Source organism: Osmia bicornis, chromosome 15 (genome assembly GCF_907164935.1).
Source record: "Osmia bicornis bicornis chromosome 15, iOsmBic2.1, whole genome shotgun sequence".
NCBI lineage: Eukaryota > Metazoa > Arthropoda > Insecta > Hymenoptera > Megachilidae > Osmia > Osmia bicornis.
The window spans coordinates 3647356-3674962 of NC_060230.1; the positions used below are offsets into that span (position 1 = coordinate 3647356).

The window sequence follows — 27607 nt, forward strand, 5'->3', positions numbered from 1 at the left end:
GGATATATCGTTTTCATTTTTTCAAATGAAAATTATCTACAGCAGAATAATTTGGTTTAACGTTGTTGTAATGTAATCTTTTCAACACCGAAACCGATTAATCTGATTAGCGTATCTCAATAATTCCATATGCATAATTCACACGCATGATTGTCACACACGGAAACCGAATTCACAAGAGTATGTGTTTATTAAGAAAAATTAAGTTACCGGGGTAGATTACACCTTTGTCGTGTTTCGTTTTAAATAGTAGTTTCATTTAATCAGAATTTGTAAATATTGATTTACAAGAAGCAGTATGTACACTGTTAACTTCAACTTTTCTTCCGTTTTCAAATCCTTGTTCCGTTACAAAAATAATGCTGACAAGAGACCGAAACGTCTATTCGTTGTACGTTCGTTAATATGTGGGTTAGATTGAGTATACGAGGCCAGTGTGTCGGATACGTTACTACCCTCGAATTTCTTCGTAGCTTGTGGGGCGCAGCACCTTCTTACAGCCCCTCGAGACACTGGCCAACGATTCGTCGGTGGTCTCCTCGGTGGCGCTTGTTTGCTTTCCCACCCCTTGTCTGTAGGGTAGGAGCAATTATCATTCTACTTATTTCACTTTATAGATTATACTTTCTTCATTTATTTATATTTTACTATATGTTATTGAAAAGAAAATAACATAAAATTTTATTTACATATATATGTCGGGTTATTAAATATTACACGAAAAAGATGTTCATGTATGCTTGATTAAAATTCATTTATTTAACAAAAATATTTATTACAATATTTTACATCTATTACCAGAAATTTTCAATTTTCTGGTAAAATGTTTAACAGCCATTCCTTAAAGGATTTTATTTCAGTCGCATCTAATTCGTGATCTACATTATTTAATGGCACAAATTGAACATTTACTCCAAATTCTTTTAAATTGTTGGAAGTTTCTTCTCCCCATTTTATTGGAATGAATGCATCAGCATTGCCATGGAATTGTAGAAGCGGTGTATGTATTTTTGGACTCTCTTTCAAATGCTACATTATATATACAAATGAACATAAGTATTAAATATCTTAATTTTAAATAAAAGGATTATCATCGCGTGTTTACCTTGTATACCATGGAATTTTTATTAATGAAACTAGACATGGCACAACAACCAGCCAAAGATGATATGTATTTATATGATAAATATAATGATAGTCCTCCACCCATTGAAAAACCAGCAACAGCAATTCTATCATGTGGAATTCCATTAGAAACTTCTTTATTAATTAACTCCTGTATAGTTTTACACATAGAATCCACTGATTCTACCATTTCAGGAGCATTGATAGATATATTTGCACGATCATACCATACATTGCTAAGCTGAAATGGTAATTACTTTACATAAATTACTGTTAATCTATACTTTTTGTATTGTTTCAAATTAACAGATGGAAGTAATACCGTTCCATTATTAGGTGTATAAGGTTGAGCAGGTGCAGTAGGATAAATAATTTTGATGTGTGGAAAATTTAGTTCTCCCTTGTTCAATGTATCAATCCATTTTTTTATATCATCCCCAGAAGATCCTGTAACAGATATATAAAAATTACATGACAAGAAGTTATTTCAATCATATTAAATAATTTACCTGAACCATGAAAAAAAAATAATGTGCCACTATGTCTTCTAGTAGCTTTTACTACATTTATTGCAGTAATATGATTCATTGCTTCCCCGTAAACTATTAAATAAAAGCAAATAAAAGTATGGATATAATTTTTATACATATTGTTCTTATCGATAAGCAGTGACTACAGATAAGCAAAATGTGGCAAAATCGTCGTCATTGCGATAAGCAAAATGTCCAACCTTTACAAATTACAGGTTCCTATATGAATATCGTCTCCCGGCTGTTATCTAAAGATGATTCCGAAGCATTAATATTCTTATGAAGAATAAAAGGTATATAAATATCTAGAGCTATTATAATTATTTATATCATTGTCAAAAGTCATAGCGCAACTGGGTAACATAACCACATTTCTGCGCACGCATGTCTCGATTTTCATTCGACTTTCTTCGAGATGATTTGAAAACGCATGCCAGAGAGACAGTACGGCTGGGTTAAGTCACTAATGCTTGGTCGTGTTGACAGGGTATTGGTGTCGGCGTCAATGGATACGCCGGTGGTATTCTGCTAAAATTCTTATCGTGCTGTTCGACTAGTCGAGTTATGTTTAATGAATCGTAACGACCTGGCGGAACAATGCAGAGAAGTGGTAAGTCAGAAAATTTTATTCGGTATAGAAGAAAGATGGAAATTCGATGGTTCGTACGGACAACCATTTTGAGGGCGCCAAATTTTTGCGTCAATACACAGCGCCGTAACTGCCCGGTCAATACGGCAGCCGACCTAACCTACCAACTATTCTATGAAACAGTCTCGTTCGTTTTAATTTAATAAGTTAAATCGTTTGAACTCCATTTTTGATTTACCTATATGCCCTTGAATAATCAGACTTACACGAGTCTTGTCATCTTTCAATATATGTATTATTCATGGAAAATTTCTGTCACTTTTTGTTTGGTCGTACGCTTTGTATTATTCACCCACGACCTGTCAAGCATGATTTCATGAAAACATTCTACGAAATTCGATACACCGTAACGTTTATCTACAAATCGTACGACAGCAAATGATTTCATGTTACTGCAAATAGTTAGATAAGGATATTGTGACAATGATTTAATCCTGATTTCGAGCATATATGTATACATATAAGTAAGTACATAAGTAGATATTACGTTATCTGTTAAAGTTCAAACTACTTCCGGACTTTTTATTTTCTTAGGGAGGTCGACGATTTTCCATAATTTTACTATGACTTTTGTTGTACGATATCGTATACATGCCACTCGTACGGCGCAGCTTGAAAAGTTATGTTTCCTCTCGCTTAGCACCACCACTTATTCAGACGTATACAAGTGGCCTAAATAGCACGGTGTAAATTGTCATTACGAGTTAAACCGGAAAAAATCAGAACAAACATTTTTCGAGGGTTGATGTAGATACTTTATTTCCATCCGTGCATACATTCAGTGCAAACATGAACATACATATGTATATATTATTCATCATTTTAATAACACGATGTTCTCAACCGGCTCGTTTTCTTTACTCGTGTAATAGTAAACTATTATTCTACACGGGTCGGTGAAATCATATCTGTCACGTATACACTGATCTTACGAGTAACGCAATAACGAGTACCATCATCCCAGATTGTCTTCTTTCCTACCAAAGAGGTGTGATCGTTTATTTTCTAACATCGTACAATTTAAAGATAGGAAAGATTTAAATATTTATCTCGATTCGCGTAAGTAGGTAAAACGATCGCGGAACTAGCGAAAAAGAAGAGAAAAGAAAGAAAATAATGGCCACTTGTTCGCTCGTGGCGCATTCCAAACTTGCTTTATCGTGCAATCATTTAACCTCCGAGCTAAACGTACAATTAAACGAACAGTTACATTGTACAATTTAAAAGTGTCTCAACTTTTCTTTGTCTCCGAATCGAATAATCGAACGCGTGTCTCTGTAGATAAAAACAATCGATAAGTTCGAGCAATTTGAATCGAAACGATCGATAGCTCGATAGTACTGCATCGTCGAGTCACGAGTGCGATGAAACGAGATTTCATTCGATTTGAATTTTGAAAATTAGTACAGTTTCGCCTCGATTGGGTAGCGATCGACTAGCAAAAAGGAATAATCATCGAGTAGAATCGAATTTCAGTGCGCGTTGCGTGTCGTACTGAAAGTTCGATGACTGATTGACGGGGCAAGAGCCAGGGCATCTTAGAAACGGTGCACAGGCCATAAAATAGAAAGAAGGAAAGAAAGGAAAAAAAGAAAGAAAGAAAGAAAGGAAGAAAGAAAGAAAGGGGGGAGCAGAGGCCGTAGTGTTTAACATTATAATTGTCTCGCGCTCGGAACAGTCGAGCACTTCTTCGTCGGCATGTGAAACACGCGGCAGGCTCGAGAGTCGATCGTGAACCGTGAGCGAGTCTCGTCAACATTTTAGTACACTTTCTGTATTCGACGTGTAAACCACGCCAAGTTATCGACCGATCGCCGATCGTTTCCCCGCACCAAAAATTTATCGCATTCCTCTCTTTCCTGCGATTCGTTCAGTTTTCTTCGTACGGTGGATACTCGAGTGCATTGTGCAGTTCTTCGGAGACGAGTGCGTCTGGAACTGACGTGGCAAACGAATGCAGGGTCGTTTTAACCCGTAACTGAAACGTTATTACGTGTATACGTACTGATTCGAAGGGTGAATCGGAGGATTTAATGAGTCGCGGATCGTTGATCTTGTAAAAGTTTAACCCGATCACTTTCTTCAAACTCGGACCTTCAAATTGGTGTAACACCCGTGCTATTTCGTGATACCTTTATGTCATGTTTTCACGTTGAAAATCGGTTAAGCGACATGCAACAACCTAACGAATCGATCGCGTATTCGATACGAACTCTGCTCGTTCTCTGATTCGGCGAACGATCGAATAAATTGATAGGTCGAAAGGAAAAATAAAAACTCTTTTCCAAGGTATTCCTCATGGAACTCGTCATTTGATCGGCAAAGCTGGAATTTCCAGAGGTTTTCATTCCAGCCGGCTGGCCAGAAAACGCGATCAACGAACAGCCAGCCTCTTCTTCGTAATCCAATTTCAAGTTTTCCGCCGCTTTTGTTGCACTGAGAAACCTTAGGAATCTTGGTTCTCTATCGCGGTCATCTCACCGCTACTCGATCTGTCGATTAAGGTGAAAAACATCCGATATACCGATACCTCTGCGGCTTATTATAATAACACCGATCGATCCGATCAATCACGATTTTACCTCTTTTTCAAAATAATGCGAAAACTTGTTGCAGATACACAGTATTTCATTTCGAATTTCAGTTTGTTGCTTTTAATCGATTTTAATTGTAATTAACACCTTATAATTAACAATAACTAAAGATTCAAAGGTGCAACCTTTCTTTTCAATTTCCTCTTAATTGAAGTATATCCAGCTTTCACTATTTCAACTGGGTTATCCGTGAATTTATAATAATCGAAAGATTATCGATTGGTTTCTCTTCAACAGCCAATACTGTCGAAAAGCTTATTAATAGGCCTCCGGTAGATAAAGTGTTAATTGTTTTCGATTAATCGAATAATTCTTTGGTATCCCAACGAGTACGAAGGGAATTCAACGATACCTAAGATCCGACAGAGGAATTTTCGCGGTTCTCTACTTTTTGCGATATCTATTTTCGGTCCTGGCTTTGCTCTCGTCTCGCGGTTCTCGCGATTCCAACGAACGTTCGACCAACCGAAGAAAAAGTTTGATAGCGATACCTAGTGTTCATGATCGAAATGGAAACGTCCACCGTGGTATTTATCCCACAGAATGCACGTAAGCGACCTCCTTAACATTTATTTATGAATACTCTTTCTCATCGTCTTTGATTCCGTTCATTCGATTCATACATAATTTAATTTTTTTTTCGTTTGAGACGCGTTTTTTAATTGGTTCGTTAACGTTTCATTATAATCAGATGGAACAATTGTGCTAACGTTCCAATTTGCCGAGGCGTTGATTAACATAATTAGAGAATCAACCTAATCGAATGACCTCGTTACCCAATAAGCTGTCCGTACGTAATATAATAGTTTCCTCGCTATACCAATGGCTATGCTGTGTAATTATAATTTTCGGTGATTTTTTAACATCTTGGTTTAACACTAGAACCACCGACGTTGGTTTCTAAATAAGTAAAGGATGAAACATAATTTAATAATTCATTCGTTAGCTCGATAACAGCCAGCAAACGTTTGAACAAAAATACCTCGATAAAATGTATAATTTAAAATGAGAAACTGGAAACCAGTGATTTTGATCAGTTCGGTAGTTTTAGTGTTAAATAAACTAAAACGAAATGTCTGATAGTGAAGTAACAAAAATGATCCCCTATCTTCCATCTGTATCCTTGCTCCTTTTTCTTATCTCCTTTAACCGTGTCCCAACCTTCTCTCGCCTCTCGTTCTTCTGTTTCCGGTTTTACGCGGATGTTGGACGACCGCATGTTCCACGATAAACGTTACTACCATAACGATGACGATGTCCGTTGCAACAACGCTGTCGGTGACTACGACGACGACTACGACGACGACGACGACGACGACGACGACGACGAGAACGTCACAACCACCACGGTCACTTCGGGCATCACGGCAGCGGTAAGTTTTCTGATAAGGCTAGTCACATTCCGATTGTCGTGTGACACGCGTGGAAGCGCGGACCGTGTTCGCAATACTTAAATATATCGTGAACGTGCGTTGATTCGTCGCTTCGAAGGCATGTGGATCAGCTTACACACAACCGAGGCTTATTTTCTCATTTTCATTCCCTTCGTTGTGCCGTGATTTCGTTCGATCGGTAATTTCGACGGTAATTTCAACAGGAAATACGACGAAAACTCGTACCATCCTCCGGTGGGCGTACCACGGCTCCGCGACACCGGAACTACCGTTCTCTTCCGTTATCCTAAACGATATTTTTTACGTGATTTATTATATATCATAAGTTCGTTAGAAATAACGCGCACGGAACTATCCACTTTTTTAAACAATTTATTATAACCACGAGTCTTTTCCAACACAAGTGGAGGTGCTTCCGAGTATACTTTCTTTGATATCTCGGAGACGCCGCTACTTAAATAATATATTTGTACACCTACGCGATACACGACATTTTTCTCCTGTCTAATAGCGTTCGAAGAAAAATTGCGATACTTGGATTAACGTTGAATGATACACGATGATTCATTTCGCATCGTGATCGATATTGTTGTCCGACTGAAGTGTAAGAAACACACGAGGTGTACGGTTTAATAACACAATCGATGCGATAAGATCCTTAGAATCAAGAGATTCGCGATAACGACCGATAACCGAGCGTAGTAAAAATTTTCGCACGATAAAGATCCACCCGTGTATCTGAAAGTTTAACTATCTTTGCAATGAAAACAAATAACGTACTGATTATTCGAAGAAGATAGTTTTCGTGATGGTCCCGTTGGACGATTAAACGTGATCCGATTAAATATCGATTGGAATTAGCGAGTGGAACGTGTACCGGTCTGTTTAAACGTCGATATCAATACTTTACGAAGCGGTAGCCGAAAACGTAACTGACGTCAAACAAGGTGGCGGGACTTGATCGATGATCGAGGATCGTGTCGCGAGTGCGAGTTCTGAACACTGGTGTGATTAATAAAATAAACGTAGGATCGTTAAAATGTCAACCCCGGCAGCGTCGCGACGTCGCCTGAACCCAGCGGTTCTTGCCAGATATAATAGCCAGCTGGCCAATTCCTCTCAACAGGTAGTTATGTTATCTAAATATATTTTTCTGCGTTCACTTTAATTCTCTAATAGAGAATATCTACTTGCTTCTGTTCAACTATGGGGTTAAATGTTGTACCGTCTCGCGTTGATTAATTAAGATAAAAAGAAAAGTTCCGTCTAGTGTTATGTGGCAAGAATGATCTACATCTTGTTGTGCAACTTGATTTTTTTTACGGTGTCAATGATCGCGTTCTCTTCCCCCTGGTGTCGTGCTTGGTATTCTATCGCGACACTAGGAAGTACGTAGCAGAATACTTGGAGTATCATTGTGGCCTTAATTGGACTCCGAGCTAATAAGAGCATCGAACTATTAAGCTTACGTGTATCGTTGCATTTGCAAACGCCACCTGCATTAACGCACATTCCATTTTGCCTGGAAAATCGCATCTTCTTGTCAAGAATATTTCTGTTATTTTTTCATACAAAATTGATCGTGTACCTAATGTTGAAATTATGAAAGAAAGTAACGCGTAATTTAATTCGTGAAAAGTAAAATATTCATTGAAACGCGTATCTATTGTTCTTTTAATTTCAAAATATATTTCCGCGCATTTTTCGAGGGATAATTTTATATTAAACACGTAGCGCCACCACGGCTGAAAATCATCTCTCGGTAGGTAAATAAGAGTAGTGACACTTAGCGGTTGTTTCAATTATTGTTAAAAAAAAAGGACATTTTTAATGTTTTCCTTATCATGAAATTTATTTATTATACCAAAGTGCTCGAAGAGAATTAAAAATCGTCCATATTATTTTACGTTTATTTCAAAAAGTTATTCCAGGACAAAATTAACGATCAAATATAATAACAAAGCAGTTGCATTCGTGCGTGCAGCACGCTGTACATGTTCGTTTGAAATGTAGAGAAAAGTAGTTTTGAACAATACGATTCGTCGGCTTCGTTGAAACACTGACCGAACTGTATACCGAGAACAATATGTTCGCTCATCCGCCAAGATGCTCGTACGGCGGCTTCCGATTGGTCGACGCTATTCCGTGAAACACATGCGCAGATAAGAGAGGCAACCTCGTTGGTTATCCGTCGAGCACGAGCGGTAGCGTAGTAGATTTTCCCCCCACTCCTGGCGGTAGCTGCGCCAGGCGTGGTCGTTGGTTCGGGCACCGCAGTATATCCGAGTCGTCCGTAGGGTTCGCGTCGGTCCGTCGTCGCTCGTCAACCTTTGTTAGCGAAGCTTGTGTGTGCGTAGAAGTCGCGCGTGCGGGCGTGGGTGCATAGTGTGCGTGTTTGGCCAGAGGTCGTTTAACTTTTTTCCCCTCTCATTGTTTTCTTTTCTGTTAACTCGGCGATCGGCGGAACGAAGAATAACGTCGTGTTCAGTTTTTTTTCCTCCAGTTTCGTACAGAGGTCCAGTCGATAATGAAACAATGCAGAGAAAAGTGAGAGTGAACGTGGCCACGTTCGGCCGGTTTGCCGACAGCGTGAATCACCAACAGAACCGGCGTTCATGAGCCCACGCAGTGCTAACCGATGCACGATTTCTCTCTTTCTCTTCCCTCTTTTGCTCATTTTTCTTACCCTCTCTTCGTGATATATATCCCCTTCTTACACGAAAGTGCTGTTATACACACGGATACGGAAATTTTTTCCACGGACTCTGACAGATATATCGCGTAAAGCGTAGTGAGTACTCATTGTTTTCTTCCGAGCAATTAATCCTTTAACGCGTGCATGTGCTTTTGCGCGAACGAATTGTGCGTTCATTCGTAAACCCTATCATCGGTGTCTATGACCGTGATATGGTTTCTGTTGATCCTGTGTAACGAAGGCGTTTCCAAGGGCAAATCATGGCTTTCGCGTACAAACCAAACAACACCGTTGCGTCTCAAGAGATTTTAGTTTACGTGCTAAATCCATTGTTTTCGTATGCTTTCTTTTTTTTTTTTGTATAGCTGTGATTGTTTCGTTCAAACAATCTGGTCCTTGGTAATTAAATAGCATTTAATTCTTCGAGTTTATTAACACAGTTCACCGTTACTTTCTGTAAAGTCGTAGCCGCATAAAGCTTTGTTCTTTCTTCGATGCGTCTCGAGTTAATATCTCAAAGTTCGAATACAGAGCAACAGTTTCCTCGGGGTCGCAGAAACCGATAATCGAACCATAAAGGTAACTGCATGACATATTTTTGTCTGTTACAAACGAAAGAACGCCTTGTACGGTAGACACGCCCGTTCTTTTTTCTTACATCGAACCTCTTGTTTGCTTTCGCGTATTAATTACAACTGTTACGTTTACATGAATTATTCACGATGTACCGAAGAAAAGCGCGTTGCATCGCTTTCGTTTACTCCATTCGTTAAACCTAACAACTACTTGTTTGAAAAAATAAAAATAAAAAAGGAAGAAAACATGATATCAATTTACTTGACGATAGACAGGATCAAGATACGTAGAAGCTGAAGGGAAGGGAAGAGAGGAGAAGAGAATTGGTGGCAAGGAAGAATCAGGCGACATCGTGGAAATGTCGACTGAAAACCAAAACGGTTCCGCCGGCACACAGAGTAACGGCATAAAGACTTCGATCAGCGTCTCCTCGTCCGCTAGGACCGTATCGAACAATTCGTCGTTTTTGTACAGCAGTAATTCGATGTTGAACCGTGAGAAACCGCGTCAAGTGCCACCACCAACGTTGCCGAAATACACGTCCAGCTTTAACGCCGGCTCCAATGGCAGCGGCACGACCGACCGATTGAATAGAGATCGCGAAGTCGGAGGTAGTTACAGACTGGCGAGCCTCGATAGAATTGCCCTCAGGCAGAGGATACTGGACGGGGAAAAGGCGAACGGCGATGCTACGTCGGTAAGCCTGTGAATTTTTCCTTTTTCGCCGAGTGATGATTCATTAGGTTACCGTAAATATTCTGGTACGAATTAGCAGGCAATTTCAATTTCTATGGGATACATTCAAAAATTATTTCTATCGATCTACTTAACCCGATACGTTTAACGAGCCCGGTCGTAGAACTTCTAACCTCAGGTGTCGTCGAGGAGCTTCCCGGTAAATCTAAAATCGATAACTCTATAAAAGCGACAAACGAATAAGGTTTAATTACGGGAAGATCGATGAACCGTAAACTCGGAAACTGTAACAACGAGAGGATTTATTATTTTATATTGATCGAAGTAACATGATTTTTATTCCATGTAACCATCTTCCTATTTTCACCTTCCCTGTATCTCGTGACTCGGTAATTCAATCCTTACTCTCGAAGAATCAAATTTTATACTCGTGACACACTGGAGGTCGCTCGTCTCGACACTCGAGGAGCCCGCATAAAGAACCACGTGATCGTTCCGTTTACTTCGTTCTCGTGGCTCCGTGAGAAAGCTGCCGATGACTCACGAGGGGGATCGAGTCTGCTCCAATCATGGCGGTCCAGAAAAACAACAAATTCTAATCGGACCGATATCGTCTACTAATTACTCTTACGAAACGTACTCTTACAAAAAACTATACTATTAGGTGTACAAATTAATTCGTTGCCTTTTCTTTATTTTAATTAAAGATTTATTTTTAAAGAGCTATAATAATTCCAATTATTGAAATAATTTTTATTGTTACTATGTTGTCTTGTCACTTTTCAAATGTTCAAAACCGCGAGAAAATATTCAAATTAAAAATATTAATTAAGAATTAATTTGTACATCTAATAATTTACAAATTTTATTCGGTATAGATAACTTTTAAAAAAATCTATACGGGTAAAGTTTTATTTACCCAAGTATTGTCACATTAAACGCGTTGATTCAGTAATTGTACACATTTACTAGTGAATTTATATGGGCATTTATTAGCGAAAGTGTCCATTTAAATCTATGTTTTCGCGGATGAGAATCTCTGTCGTAAACACATGGTGAGTTCACCCTCTGTCAGTCTCTCTGTCAGTGCGTATGAAAGAATGAGAGGATTTGTTAGCGAGATGCACAGCAGAGAGCGATGGAGGAACATATGGCAGGGTTCTTATCTTCGTTTCCATGGGCTTTCGCGCGAGACTCAGCTTTTAATTCTCTCGTCAGCTCTCTTTTACGTTGAGTATACGCGGCTTTCAATTCTTCAAACCACCACAACCTTACGTTATTTTAGTTCTCAACAGTTGTTGTTTTCTGTTTTGAAGAATTCAATTTTCTGCCCGGAACGAAGGGAACCGATGATCGTACGAATTTGAGAATCACTGAGAGTGCACATGGTCACCCCCCGTATATATAGTATGTTTCGTCGAAAAGCTTGCCTCGTGTAACTACGGGGTGGTTCCGTTCGAGGGTCCTACCCTCGTTATAGATAGAAAAATACACAGCAATCCGTGACTCACCGAATAACCAAGAGATACATATTCGAACAGGGTTTTAATCGAACGCGTCACCCTTATCGTTCGACTTTAAACGATCGAGCGTACGGTTTTTAGATACTCGTCGCTTACGTTTCGATGTTATCAAATAGATAATCTTTTTTCTTTTAATTCAACTCATTATGATGATAATTTTCGATATACTTCTCATTCGTCGGTCAAATACAAAGAATTCGACTCTGGTTCCAAGAAAAACGAACGAGTTACTCCGGCTGCGTTCGATAAAATTGAAATTTATGACTTCCGTGAGCACGACCGATCTTAAATGAGATCACTGTTCTGTCTTTGATCAATGCGACCCGTTAAAGAAGTTTTATCGAACTTGTTATTTTCTACCTCAGAATATGAACCGAATCGCGAGTTGCTTATTTCGAGGCAATACTGTAATATTTGATAACGAACACTGAAGTTTAAAATTCTTGTATTTCAGCTGACCAAGATGTAGATGTTGGCTAGGTTCGTTGAAAGAATGAAACTGGTAGAGATCGAGCATGGTCATTACTCGATTTTTATTCAATGAACACCTGGTGGAACGGGTTTAGGTTTCGTTAAAGAAACACGAGGACGAACCTTAGCGTGTAAATGCATACGAATGACCCTGGTGCGATTCCGTGGAACTGAAGGGGAAACCCGCCCACCCAACGCAACAAAGTACCCTTTCAGAAAAGCAGGCCGCGTCCCACTTTTTTCACCCTGTTTTTTTCCAAACAACATTCGCGTTCCACCGTTCTGTGGTGTTTTCTACCCCTTCAGCCAAATACGTGGTATGTGTGTACATAACTGCTTAAAAAGCGTTTCAACCTACTCGTATGCCGTTTTACAATAGCAACGAGCGGCAACTTGAATGAAACGAACGAAAGGGGAAAGATGGAGATACGGGGGGGAGAAAAACTCCGGAAAAATATGATCGGTTATAACCGTTCAATTTTTTCCTCGAATCGTCAGGATACTCGATTTCGCTGCTTGACTCGTTTAGAGCGTTCGACTCTTGGGTAGTCGGCGTTAATTGAAGATAATTAACCGAGACGTTGTGCTGGCACGTGCGAGACACAGCGTCTTGATGGTAGAATTTCACTAAGGCGTTTCGCCCTTACGAAACAACCTTAATTACGGAGATGTGTCCGGGTCGAGGACACGCGAACACGATCCTCTGCAAGATGCAGCCTTTACCGAGGCGAGTTTCGCGCGAATTGGGTTACGCGTCGAGTCGCTGTTCGAGGAACAACGATATTTTCACATTTGTTTCAAGCAATATAACGATATTTTTCATTTTCTTTCAAGTAACTGCTGAAACCATCTGAACAATCGAAGAGAATTAACGTTTCATATTTAACCCTTTCGTGCACGAATTTTTGTATAAGGGATTTTTGGAGTAAAAATTCAAAATGGCAGATTAAAGATATAGAAAATATCGCTAATGCTGTGAAATTTTGAGTATAAAAATATTTCAGAGCTAAAAAGCGGAAGAGCGAAAGGTGATACGTATATGTGTCTCCGTGGAGGAAAGGGTTAATACGAATAAATGGGAATATTCCACGAAAACATACATTTTATAAGTTGGATCGAAACGCATGGGAGTTGAAGGAACTCCCGAAGGATTCATTAGAACTACCGTACAGGGGAAAAGATCAATAGATGGAAGTGCCAGGGTCATTTCCACTTCAGCTTCGTATTTTTATTCGATAGAATAATCCTGTTACTATTAGACACGAGTAAAAATGTGAACCTTACCATTGAAATCGGCGATGCGTGTAATTAGCGAGTGTTCTTTATCAGTAAGACGCGAATTGTCCAAGTTGTTAAGAGTTGATGCTCGTAAATCTTAATGTCACGCGTATGTACAGAGTGTCGCGTGTAATTACCACTTTTATTGTTACCACTTTTACCTTGCCTTACCTTCAGTGCCCCAGATTTATAGCGTTATGCGCCGACTCTATGGTATAGAGTATACGGCGGCTGCCGTTTAATTCGCGGTGAATTCTTACCGTACGATGAATTCTGAATTACCTCTGCCTCGGTATTGAAGTTCACGCGAAACCAGTTGCGACAGCTGTGGAACGGCTGTCGTTGCCACAGATACATAAATTCCCGTCGGTCGCTTTTAAATTTCCTAGTTGAATCGATCCTACCCTTTTGGCGAGTTCTTGATGCACGTTTATCGTGGCGTCGAATAAATTTCCATGCCTCCCGTCGTCGTGGAAACGTCAAGTATTTCTTCCCCTCCACCTATTACACGACTTTCAATTAGTTCGTTATTTTCCCTTGGTTGTTAATTAAATTTCGCCCTCTACACTACCGGACGTTATCTCTTTCGATGAAATTACTATTGGATTTCATTGCTGCCAGTTGTATCTTCGTTCGGTAAAGAATACTTTCTTTCGTGGATTGTTAACAAAACAGCAGCTTTAAAATAGATCAAAGTCGAGTCTGCCACGTGGTAGACGGTTTAAGTAGTTATTTATGTTCTTTTCGCGTACAATGTACACACCTTAAAAGTTTCATTCCCTGGAGAAGTATATTTCGTTTTCGCCAACCCCTTTTTCCCGGTCTTTAATTATTTTTTAAGCTTACGTGATTTTCATTTATGTTTGTGTCATTTTAAATGACATCATTTATAAATAGGCTGAAATTAATCGCGGTTACACGGAAGGATGATGACAAATTTATAACGTATCTAATCTGTCTTATGCATAATATGTACGCGTTACAACACTCGTTGTTGCATACCAACGACGCTAATGGAATCGTTGAGTCGATCATAAGGCCGGGATTTTTTCACGCGAACGCATTATCGAATACGTTACGCATAGAGTTCTAGCACGGAGAGTGCTAGTGTCTCTTTTGTCTCGTTTACGAATGCGTGACGTGCATGAAGCTTTTAGAATACAATGCCGTATCGGTATAATAGAAACATTCTTCTCTTCTTGTGACTTAAGACTCGAGACTTGAGTGAACGATGCTACGTTGTCCATGCTCCGTGAAACGGCTCGGAAAGAGACGTAAAATTATTTATCTTTTCGCTAATTTTCGTTCCGGGGCAATCCTAACGCAGACGCACTTAAAAAATAAAAATAACAAAATAGAAATTAAATACAAGAAATCGGCAACCATAGAGATAACAATGTAATAATATTCTGCTGGAGTAAATTATTTTATGATCGATATAAATATTAATAATCCCAGATTGATTAGAATAAAAAATAGATGAAAATCTATTGGGTGATTACAGTCACCGTTAGTAACGAGAAGGTTAAGCAGCTGATAACTTGTTACACATGTTTTGGAGCTTGTTGCAGAAGCGACATGCTGCATGAATTTTATCAACAAATTATGCAGCTGTTTCTGATAACCGGCAATCGACTATCTCTCTGTTTAAACAAGCATCGGCGCAAGGTCCTTTGCCCCGCTCACCTGTGCCGAATAATCAGGAAAGAACTAGGCGATCGATATCGCGCACTCGAATTCCGAGTTCTTTTCTATGAACCAGCGGTTTTTTTTCATTCCAGGGGAAAAATAACGCCAGTTTTCCCCCAGGGAAATCAACGGAATAGTTGGAATATTATCATGTTCCGGGATACGATCCCTCTTTGCTCCTTTTAATAACGTTCGAACTCTAGCGATATTAATCTCGTTATCGAAATTAATGATAATTCGAATAAATTATCTGTAATGCTTCTAACCATTCTAAATGGTTAGTTAACATGTGTCTTAACACGGTGAACATCTGTTTCAGAGAAAAAATCGTTAGCGTCGGTTGATTTAATGCCGTTCTTCTGCTATCTGCACCTTTGTAAAAGAATACGACAGGTGTTCTGTGATCACGGAAGCCATCTGCACTCCCATTCAGACGGCCTTTAAGGTTTCATTGCGTCTACGATATCAGTTCTCGGCTTTGCATTTTCAATGGAATCTCAGGAGAGGAAAGAACGAAATGGAAATGGTCGCTGTGCGCGCGTACAATTAATTCGAGCAACGCTTAATTATCGTTTTAACACGATGATTATTATGTTTGTATCTCTTTCTTTTTTTAATTTAACTCGGGTTTGTTCTTCGGTTTTAGTTCGTTCTTTCTCTCATTTTTGTACCGTATTTTTCTCCGCTGTTACGTGTCGCGGTAACTTCTTCCATATACACGCGAAGATCTGTATTACAAATTACGAGATTCGAAAAAATGCGTTTCAACCGCAGCAACCGCTAAAAATAACGTCGACGGATATTCGAAACTTCTGCGGAGGATCGTTCTGGCGTCTCGCGTTTACTACAGGCGTACAGGATAAATAATTGTCGTCTTGTGCAACGAGCACCAGATCTTTTCCGCCCTCTCTCATACTCCGTACTTGTATTTAAAGCTGAAAAGCTATGAAAGTTGCGTTTAAAAAGTTTCACGGCGTTTACCCTCTTTGTTGTTACAATATATTCCGGGGATAAATCAAAAGGTTGTATGTAAAACTAAGGGATAAATCTGATAAAATGCAATTCCCCTCGAGGCTAAGCTGCTTTCAGCTGACGATGCATGCTAGTTAGAAATTTAAGTGCAAAAGACAACTCACTCGAGGTGATCTCGTCTCAGCGATGCTGCTCGCTCATTATAAAGCGCTTTTTTTCCGCTCGAAAATTTCTTTCATAGGTATATATGTATACTCAAGTAAAAATCAGGGCATTAGTAGTATTGTGAAATTTTAACCCTTTCGCTACTAACAACGTTTTTAGCTTTGGTAGAGCAGAATATTGTTACATTGTTATTTCTATAGTTGCCAATTTCTATTTTATTTTATATTACGAGATTATTATTTTGTTATTTTTATTTTTTAACCATGCGTTAGACAGCGCATTCGCGAGCAAGTCCGCCTAAGCGAAAGGGTTAATAACATATTAACAACGCGCACGATCCGAAGTCGAATTGGAGCATGCTTCAATAGTTTTCACAATAATCATGGAATAATCGATTCGGTCGATTCCCCTAGAAAGGAGTACAAACCGTTTCTTTCTCCCCTTCCGAGTCCTTTTGTTCCGAACCTCTTCAGTACGAGTGGCTTCTGGCTTTTATACAGCCTCTGAAATTCTCGCATAAAAGGCAGTTGGTAAACTCTTAATTAATGGCAAACTTATGTACAAACTTCTCAACGTTGTCCTGGAACCCAGGATATTATTAGTCCTTTCGTACAATACTATTTAACTGCCCCCCTAAAGTTGCAAAATTTCATCCTCGGGTTTGCCAGATTTTCGATTTCGGTTCACTCGAAAGTTCATCATCCTCGTTAATGGACATAACAGAGAAAAGAGGCAGAGTAGCATGTTGGAAGATTCTTACATGCCGAGAGGCTTCTTTGATTTTCCATTGTTCCGTGTTTCTAGCCAAGGAGTCTGGAGATTTTATGAGAGGAAGTCAGTCGCACGGGTAAATTGTCACGATGCGTCCACCGTATATACCTCTTCCTTTTTAGATCTCTCAAGGGACTTCGAAACGAGGCTGTGTCTCGCTATGCAATCTTACGTGCACTGGACCGGTTTCTGTTCCACGATGGTGAACTCGGTTCGACCGAGTCTCTTTGCTTCTCGGATTCGCCCGATGCAATGTATGCGCTGTTGGATTGTACCGTAAATAAAAGACGGTTTCCATAATCAACGTTCCCACGAAATTTTTATTCCTTCAAAATCATTCTCTCGGATATATCCAACATCCACTCTTCGCTCAACGTATACCAAACTAGTTTGACCATGCTGTATATTTTTAGCTTCCACCAAATACCCGTGTCTGATATTTTCTTGTTTGCTTTGTGGATTTTATAGAATAACCCTACAAAGCTTGCAAGGTTTCTGCTTTCATTTTATCGAGTCGAGAAACGTAGCGTTAACTTCTAACGAATTTTCTCTCTCTCTTTCACTCGTGTACCTTTTCCCTCGTACTTTCCAAAAAAGTACATTTCAAACTACGGATAATATATAGGTTAGTTCATTTTTAGCAGGATACGGTTGCGTACAGTTTCACGTTGTCGTTGACACCGGGTACGTGTAAAACACCTTTAAAGTGCAATCGTTCGTTCGTTGACTCTGCGCCGCTTCTGTAAGCAAAGCATTTCAACCGAAACTGTTTCCGCGCGACACTTTCGAGGTTAGAAAGCTTCTCTCCCGACGCGCTTGGTAAATCGAGAAACTGCGAGCTCCTTTAACGAGCAACCAATGTTACGCGATATTACGCGACGCGTGTAAACGACACGAACGTGTAAATATGTAAGCGCATATTATCGATCGATTGGTAATAGGAAATGAAACTCGATATAGAAAATCTCTGGCCTGTTGTACGTTTCCGCCTTGACCTTACGCGCGTATCATCGCTCCCTAATGAGATCGAACCAGCTATTCAATTTATATTCAACGCCACAATGACCACGATACCATTGGATTGTAACGGAATACCGTAGCGCATTATGATTCTCTGTACGTGTTCTTTCACTATATTCAGACATTAAACCGTGGACTAGAAAATTTTTTCTTCCCCCTTTAATTTTTTTTCCTTTTTTTTTTTTTAAGTCGTCTAGCTACCAGAGTGCCTCTCTTTGACGCCGCGGAATACGGCAAGATCGTAAAAAGCTTCGCGCTTCAAACGAAAACTGTTACGAACGAGTTCTTTTCAGTACCGTTCGCGAAACTCCGCTAGACGAAATGTAACAATTCTTTTTTTTTTCGTAAGCGAGTGTTTTTTACATGATTTAACGTGATATTGAGATTAATAGGCTGAAAATAGGGATAAAATCTTGTGCTTCAAACTACAAAAGGAAGCGTAGGGAAAGAAATGCCACTACGCTCTCCCAAGTATCTCCCTAGATCTCTGTAAGTTCCCCCAGGGTTCTTCGAAGAGCAAAGGCAAATGGCGGGTAACTCCTCCTTTGGTCCATCTGTTGCTAATCCCGTATTTCATGTAGGTTATGTTCTTCGAGTTGTCAACGATACCGTGATCTGTATTTACTAGTTTGGACAGCGACCACTTCCGGCCGGAAGTTCGTAAGACACTGCGCCATTCGAAGCTGACCATAGCCCGTTGCCGGTGTTATATGTAAAACCATATCGATCGTAAGGAAAGCAAACCGTTGCTCCGCGATGCGGCGTTATCTTTTACCTTCCTTGTGTTTCTGTACGTATTTATTCACCTCTTCAGGCTACACGTTTCTCTTAGGTACAAAATAAAAAGAAAAAAAAAGTACATGACAATCACTGCAGTTGCGTTAAAACGGGTAGCTTTTCCTATTTACGATTCAATTAAAAACAAAAGGAGGCCAATGGGGTAAAGAAAGAGAAGATCGGATCGATTGCATTTACATATCTCCAGCACAGATCTAGGGATATTTTTGCACGCTAAACGGTTAGTTATTGACATGGATTGAATATTTCTCGTTGGTTAGAGAATTTTCTCGTTCCCGAACCAGAGGATATTTTCCGACACGTACTTATCCATAACGGCATTCAGGTGGAAATTTCTGATGTTGCAAATTATAATCATCTCAGTGATTTAACCGTAATTGCGCGGCGACGATATCGGTTCTTTTTCTTTTTCTTTCTTTTTTTTTCGACATTACGTTGACAAAAATTATACAACATGTATACATATACGTGTGTTATTTTCAGATACAGGCGAAGCGCGAGCTGTTCTTCAAAGGCGACAATACTGGAATAATATCATCGCCGTCTGTACCGTCGGTACCACCGCCTCAACCACCGTCACAGGTTCCACCGTCGGTGAGCACGTCATCAACGACAGCCACGACGACCACGACTCTCGCCTCGCCTAATACAGCACCGCCAGCCTCTTCGACCGTGTACACCAGTGTCACATCGACGGCGCCTACCTCGAAGCCACGATTATATCCGTCCACGGGGATTTTGAATCAAAACGATGCATCGGAGGACAGCAATAAACGGGAGTCGAACAGGAGCGATAACAACAAAGAGGCTACTGTCCTCCATCATCCACGATCAACGCCATTGACTAAACCAAAAGAACTCGATGGATACGTAGGATTCGCGAATCTACCAAATCAAGTCTATAGAAAGGCCGTTAAGAAGGGCTTTGATTTTACTCTAATGGTCGTCGGTTAGTTAGTTTCATCGCTATTCGCTACTCTATTCCAACTGCTTTACCGTTCAAATTCGTGTTCACTTTACCGTTCTTTGTTCAAAATCAATTGACCGCTCAGGGCTACTTCTCCCCCGCTATAAAGATAACAGATAAACTGACATAGTAGTTAAACGGTTTATGGCAGAGGGTTTTGTTCCTCGTTGGCCTCGAGCGATCAATTGATTTAGAACAGGTTACATTCAATTTATCTAGTTTCTATTCCCTCTAAATATTTGATAGTTGCTTCCTAGTGGTATTTTTTCTGATTTTCCCTAAATACACAAAAGTAGATTTAATGTCCGTTATAATAATCAGAGAAACGGTACTCTATTCACCCTGAAACGAATTTATTTTCGCAAATGGGGCATAAAAAATGCATGCCACGACCTTTTATGTCTCCCTTTATTAACGTCCATTGTACAAATGAACGTACAATAGCCGTTTGTCCTGTTCTCCAGATAGAGAGACAAAGAGATTCGTTTCTTTGCTTGATATTTCAATTTCGTCAAGGATATTGCCTTATGAACCTCCATCTGCTTAACACGTGCACAACGCTCTTTCACCCGACTGGATCAGGGTTGTTTTCAAGTAGCAGCGGTTGTCATTTTTCCTTTGCTCTCGATAAACTTAATATTACTCAGTTTTTAACATTAACGTATTGTATAATCGTTTATCGATGATTATTCTGTAATAAGAAAATTTCAATCGGTATGGAAAACTGTCGGCGACATAACTGCATGGTCGAAACGAAAGCTTGAAATTCAAAAGTACAGAAGGGGTGATACTATTATTAGTACTGGTATAAACAGAGTCATTTGTCCGTAAATAGAGCAATTGAAACGCTTGTCCTTGAGAGTGAAAAGGCGCGGCACTTTAGCCAGTTCAAGGTACGCGAACCAAAAGGTCAGGGTACTGTTTGGTATTTGGTAGTTCCTCGGCAAAGACGCGCAGCTAAGCCTGAAAATCTTCTATTAATCTTCTTTAACTGTTCGCTTCTTAATTATCAGTGTATTTATTCTCTTCTATTTTATATGTTTGTTTAGGTGAGTCAGGATTAGGAAAATCAACTTTAATCAATTCAATGTTCCTCTCCGATATATACAGTGCCGAGTATCCTGGTCCTAGTCTTAGGGTTAAAAAAACCGTAGCCGTAGAGACTAGCAAAGTATTATTGAAAGAGAACGGCGTCAATCTGACGTTGACGGTCGTTGATACACCTGGATTTGGTGATGCAGTCGACAACAGCAATTGGTAATTTATTCGTTATACTTTCTCAGGATTATTATAATCTATTATACACCGTATACATATTTTAATTAGACGAGTGTCTTTATTTTAGCTGGGTACCAGTGATCGAGTATATCGAATCAAAATACGAGGAGTTCCTTAACGCCGAGTCTCGTGTAGTGAGACGGCAGATCTCAGACAGTCGAGTACACTGTTGTCTCTACTTCGTTGCACCCTCGGGTCATGGTTTGAAGCCGTTGGACGTCGAGTTCATGCAACGTCTTCATGACAAAGTAAACATCATACCCGTAATCGCGAAGGCTGACACAATGACGCCAGACGAATGTGCTCATTTTAAAAAACAGGTACATGTTCATAAGTTAAAACGCAAGAAATGATCGATAAGAAGCATACAATATGATGCTACATGTCTCTGGACTATTTTCTTTATAGATACTGAATGAGATAGCGCAACATAAGATTGAAATTTACAAATTCCCAGAAGCGAAAGATGAAGAGGAAAATAATTTGCATAAAGTTCTTAGAGATAGAGTACCGTTTGCGGTGGTGGGCGCAAATACCGTGGTCGAACAAGATGGAAGGAAAGTACGTGGAAGAAAATATCCATGGGGCATCGCTGAAGGTGCGGATTTCTTATAATTCGATAATCTGATATCACTTTAGGTATTGATTTTTGTGTCAAATTTTGGAGGAAATCAATGCTTCTTTTTATTTTCAATTGTTTAGTGGAGAATTTGGAACATTGCGATTTCATAGCCCTACGAAATATGGTGATTAGAACGCATTTGCAAGATTTGAAAGACGTTACAAATAATGTACATTATGAGAATTTCCGATGTCGCACATTGGCGGGCGTTGGAGTAGATGGAAAGCCAACAAAAGTTTCCAATAAGTAAGTGTATTTTGTTAGTTAAATACAAAAAAAAACATATACCTTAATTGTCTTTATGTAAGACTATTAAAAAATGAGTATTTTATTAATTTCAAGTTAGGAATCAAAAGAGAATAAGAGACAAAACGATCTAACGTACTACAATACATAAACGTCCCATAAAGCAGGAAAATTATATCGATTTTCTTTTCCATTTTTCTTTTTTTCTTCAATGCAAATATAAATGCTTGTAGATTACTGATTTATTTTCATTATAAAAAATGTTAAAAAAGCTTGTGCATGCAAACTATTAAAGGTAAAGATTACCTTTTATAGGTCATATTTTAAAATTAAATAAAATCAGCAAAGTTGTTAAGACGTGTTATAGTTTAAATTAATACTAGTATAGAAGCAAAAGTGATTCTGAAAATACAATTTTTTAATAGTACATTCTTAACTTGAATTTTAATGCTAATTTCTTATTGGTTAGTTTGTGCCCCCCAGGAGTGATGAACAGTTTCATGACGGTGTGGTAAGTCTTTTAATAAGGCCGGGATCGTGTAAATATAGTTTTGTGTGCACAAGCCTTGTTCAGTTTCTATTTACTGAGCATTAGTTTTAGATGCATTTCTTGTTTTCTTTTTTTAGTTAAAAGGGGGGTTCACTTCGCTAATAAATCAAACATACTTAAACTATTCAAATTCAGTAGGATACACAAAGACAACATTATAGTAATTTAATTTGCGTAGGAAAAGCATTACACTGTATAATCTAAGTATATTAATCGCATAACATTTGTTTAAGTATTAATAGTGAACCCTCTGATAATCTTCTAATTGAATATTTCGTTTGTGTAAGTAGATTGCATTACATTTTTTGAAAAATATTTTTGCTAATTGTTTTAGTATTATTAGATACGTTATATAAATCTGCTTGCTTTTAGTATACACTTCATACTAATGTCTCTCTCATTGAATATTTCTCCCACTGTTAGCCTCAACAATATATTATTTCCCTATTAAATCCACAGTCAGAACAAAAATTGTATTTTCATTTTAGAATTATCCATATATGTAAATAGAGCATCCCTCCAAAAACGCAGTGTAAAATGTAGTAACAAAAATTTGTACAAGGTGTTTATCTTTGCGTATTGTGATTATTTAGATTCTGAACAATTTTTACGTATTTTATAGGAATCCGCTGGCTCAGTTAGAAGAAGAGAAGAGAGAACATGATAATAAAATGAAGAAAATGGAAATCGATATGGAACAAGTATTTGAAATGAAAGTCAGAGAAAAGAAACAAAAGCTTAAAGATTCGGAAGCAGACGTGAGCACTATTGCTATGCGTAGATATGAATTTACTTAAGTGTAGAAATTATTTTAATAGAAAATAAACTTTGTTTATAGTTGCAAAGAAGGCATGAACAGATGCGGCGTTCTTTGGAGCAGCAGGTGCGTGAATTAGAAGACAAGAGGCGAGCGTTTGAAGCTGAAAAGTTGGCATGGGAACAACAGACTGGACACAGTATCGAAGAATTACGTAGGCGCAGTCTAGAAGCGAATTCAAAAGAGTAAGTATCATTTAAGTAATAAAAGATCTGTTTTTCATTGTTTATATCTTATAATTATGGTTTTATACATTTCTCTTTATGTAAAAGGATATACACATATATATATATACATATATATCAAAAAATAAAACTGCTTCTTGCACGATTAGAAAGGTATTTTAAAAATTTAAGGATTTAAGGAAATAGACGTATTGCTTCAATAAACTGTATATAGATTAATTTGTTATTTATTTGTTACAAATAATTTCAAAATGCTTAAATCCTTGCTTTAAAAAATCGTTTTAGCTAAAGAAGCGCGATAAAGGCGTTTGTACTTCAGCTTATAACATAATTGTATTTTATTACAATTTAATGCTACTAATATTTTGATGATCATTAAGTAGTACAAGTTTTGAAAAATGAAACAAAATTGCGTAGAAGCTGTTTCATGTAGTTTAGTCTAATAGCAGGAAATTACTAATAATTATTAATAAGCATGTTCAGCGTAATTATTCTTCTGAACTTAATTGACGTTAATTCAACATTTATTCGTTGAATATTAATTCAGTGTGATTCAGTAAACAATATGATAATTTCATCTTATTTAAAGTTAATTAATTAACAGTTTTATTTTTTTTTTTCCAAAAATACGAACCCCGAGTCTGTATACAAATGTAATGTTCTAAAATATTCCTGCTGTATCCTTTGAGTTCTCGTTACGAATGTATTTCCATATCTCTCGTTTCATTTTAAATGATCATTCGGAGCATTTAAGTACTTTAAATGTTATGTCATTTTTGTTAAATGTGCACCACATTTACGTAAAGCTAAAATCATAAAACATCTCACAAAAATGTTTTTTTTTTCTTTTTCGAACGTTTAGCTAAAATTAGCACCGAATGTTATGCAATGTGAGAAGTGCACAAGTATTATTATTATTTAAGAAAGCTTTACGGACGAATGTAATGTCATGCTTGCGCTTGTTTGTTTGTTGTGTGTATACCATATCGGGGTGTCCTTAATTTAGGACGGGATCAGTGTCTTCCGAGGGATCTGGCGGTGGCGGGGGTACATTGAGGGGGTCCCGAGGGATAGGAAGTCTCCTACGCCGTCACACCAGTTTCAAATCACCTCAAGACAGCCCTACACAGATACAGCTTGTCATACAACATCCCGAGCATCCTTAGTAGATTGTAGAATCTATCTACATTTACTTACAAATGTTTCTACGTCGCTGTGTCCAAGGACTAAATTTTCCAATCTTAACATCGATCTCATTTTTATTCATTTGATGCGTGATTTTTTTTTTTTTTTTTATCACCGATTTAACATACGACTATGCTACGTACTCGTTAACTGAAAAAGATATTATTACACATCGTTTTGTGTATCTTTACTGTTAGTTTTTTCTTTTTGTTTCTCTCTTTTTTGATTACTTATGTTCAACAATTACAAACGCCTATTAAGATAGTAGCTACACCATTTTCGATTGTTTGTGAAAAGTATTAGATATTTCGGTTATTGTGTAAGTAGCAGATATTCTCGTTACATACTTATATTTCATTTCGTTTCCGTGGTTCGCCGATGAAAAAGATGAATAATTCTTAAACAGTAGTTAAGATCATACGTCGTCAGTGATGAAGTAAAGAGCTACCGTTAGTTCGAAACCGATTATTAATATTCACAATTATCATTATTGCAATTACTGCTTATTCATTTATTGAACAAAACAAAAAGTTGCATATCAAACCGACTATCGTTTAATAGGCAATGATTCCTAATTTAAAAATGAAAAAAAAGAGTAGAGTGTATGTTGTAAGAGAATCTATGCTTTAGATTAAAGAATAAAAAGAGAGATATTGATATCAAAAAAAAGAATTTCAATAGTGACGTTACATTAGCCCTATATAAATGTATTTTAGAGGGGCATATTTTTGGCACAAAATTTGATAAACTTTATGTAAAGATAGAAAACGCAAGAACTCTTTATATTCCTATATCACTGTTTTTTATATTTACTAGAACATATGTTACACTCACATATTTACTGCAACAAGCGTTACACTCATACATAATCCCTTGTATGAACTCAAGTAACAATCACACTTGGTAAAGTATTATGGAAAGCTATTGTAAACTCTGAGCAAGCTGTCCGTTTCTTTTTCCTTTTTATTTCATTGAAACATTCCAGTTCGTACGTCTTGACATTCCCTTTACATTGTAAATTTAGCATCTCTTTTCTAGACATGATTCTTGGGAACAAGTTGAGTTGAGAGTTTGTGAGACAGCTTGATAAGGGGTAATATTATACACGACCAGTAATAATTATTCACAAATAATATTGTTAATTTCATCATTAAATTTTGTTCGCAAATAAATGTAATGCTTTTCTACAACATTTACTAACCATTTTCGTCGCCTTCATTTTTTAGCCTGTTTACGAATATATGCGTGTTAAGAAATATCGATAAATGTTAGAAAAATACCGTTCGTTTATTTTAATATACATATAGGAAGCTTTAAACCATACAACGCAACACGAACGTAATTTTTCATTAGCATTTTTTCAACGTTACGCTTTTTCTTTGTATATTATACGTCATTACACTTATTTTTATAAATTTTGTATATATATATATCTAACATGGTCATCAGAATTGTATGTACATCATAATAGAAATTACTGTTTTTTTGTATCAAATGTTTCAGTACTAAAAATATACAATATCGCTTTAATTTACTTTCTGCAACAAATAGTTATTACAGATATAACAATTGTGTATAGATATTTGTCAAAAACAAAGAGAAAATCTTAAGATATTCTGAAATTCTGTACAACAAATATAGAACACATTAACACCGAAAAAGCATGCGGCTTGATGGTCGTGGCTCATGAAAGTATATTTCTGAAAGCATGAATTCTGGCATGACTTGATTTTTTACATAGTTATATTTATTCAACAGTTACAAATGGATGTACACATTATTCTTCATGTTTTACATAGTAAAATTGATAAAATCTTAAACGTTATATAATAACATTTAATGCATACATATGATTAACAAAGAAATAAGTGTATTTAATGAAATTGTATAGTTAGTTGTAATGCATTTGTACTTTGAATAACCAGATGGTAGCGTATGGGATATCATCAATAATTCTTTATTAAAAGGTTGCAAAATCTAAGGCAATAAATAATTACAACTTGTAAATCATTCACACTGTAAGTTATGCTGCCATCTAATAATTGTAATACAGCGATTTTTTCTACTGACACTATCATTCTTTTCAGGACCGTTGATGGTAAGGATAAGAAGAATAAGAAGAAAGGACTCTTCTAACTCGACTCCAGAACGACGACATGAAGAGTAAACATTTCTTGATGCAGTAAGCAACGATTCTTCTTAAAAATGATCATATCAGACGTGTGATCGTTTTAAGAAAAATTGAAAAGAAATTAATGAAAAGTATTTGCATTTAATAAATTTACTAGTAATCTCCTGAACTACTCCAAATCTAATTTTTCTACTTTAATAATTTAACATTGATTTATATCGATATCATTATGACTGATATGTACAGTACTCGATGAAATATATTTTATGATTTTTGAATTTCATAATAATACGCTTTTGTAATCATTTAAAGATTAAGAGTGTAGTTCAGGCGATCGGTTAATGAATCAAAAGACAAGAAATGAATATGTGTTGCTTAAATTACGCGGTTGATGTGTATACTGTGTATATCGCTCCACGTTTGTACGACTTCCTCATTTGACAATGCATAAACCTCACAGTTTCATGAGTGAGGTGAAAGAGTGTTTCTTCAATCGTGTTCTCGCCTGTGCTTCTTTGCGCTTCCTATTATTAATATACAAGAAAATTATACTAGCATAATTTGACTTAATCTTGTAAAATTATGTGTGCTGTAAATTTGAGCACTGTTGCGGGATCGCATTATAAAGAATAAGAACCTCTTTCTACGAAAATTGTACACATAAAAATGAAACATGCGAT

At 37.6% G+C, this 27607-nt stretch overlaps 2 protein-coding genes across 12 annotated transcripts; one reads left to right on the forward strand and one right to left on the reverse strand.

The window, feature by feature from the left end:
* Positions 1-740: 740 nt before the first annotated feature.
* LOC114880570 (lysophospholipase-like protein 1) lies at positions 741-2110 on the reverse strand. 2 transcript variants are annotated; one of them, XM_029196714.2, is made up of 5 exons: positions 1856-2110; positions 1635-1727; positions 1448-1572; positions 1106-1366; positions 741-1029 (listed from the first exon to the last, which is right to left on the reverse strand). In XM_029196714.2, the coding sequence occupies exons 2-5, from the start codon at positions 1711-1713 to the stop codon at positions 808-810; spliced, it is 687 nt and encodes a 228-aa protein (XP_029052547.1). In that variant the 5' UTR covers positions 1714-1727; positions 1856-2110; the 3' UTR covers positions 741-807. The 2 variants fall into 2 exon arrangements, with proteins under 2 accessions (XP_029052547.1, XP_029052546.1); XM_029196713.2 differs by lacking the exon at positions 1856-2110 and having other exon boundaries at positions 1635-1848.
* Positions 1871-27427, forward strand: LOC114880563 (septin-7). Of its 10 annotated transcripts, none has more exons than XM_029196692.2 (13): positions 1871-1948; positions 2142-2265; positions 6270-6271; positions 9835-10260; positions 19430-19895; positions 20963-21170; positions 21259-21511; positions 21600-21789; positions 21894-22059; positions 22529-22570; positions 23232-23367; positions 23448-23611; positions 24618-25996. In XM_029196692.2, the coding sequence occupies exons 2-13, from the start codon at positions 2253-2255 to the stop codon at positions 24775-24777; spliced, it is 2226 nt and encodes a 741-aa protein (XP_029052525.2). In that variant the 5' UTR covers positions 1871-1948; positions 2142-2252; the 3' UTR covers positions 24778-25996. The 10 variants fall into 10 exon arrangements, with proteins under 10 accessions (XP_029052525.2, XP_029052529.1, XP_029052522.2 ...); XM_029196696.2 differs by having other exon boundaries at positions 9839-10260; XM_029196689.2 differs by lacking the exons at positions 1871-1948; positions 2142-2265; positions 6270-6271 and adding an exon at positions 6292-7418.
* The last annotated feature ends 180 nt before the right edge of the window (positions 27428-27607 follow it).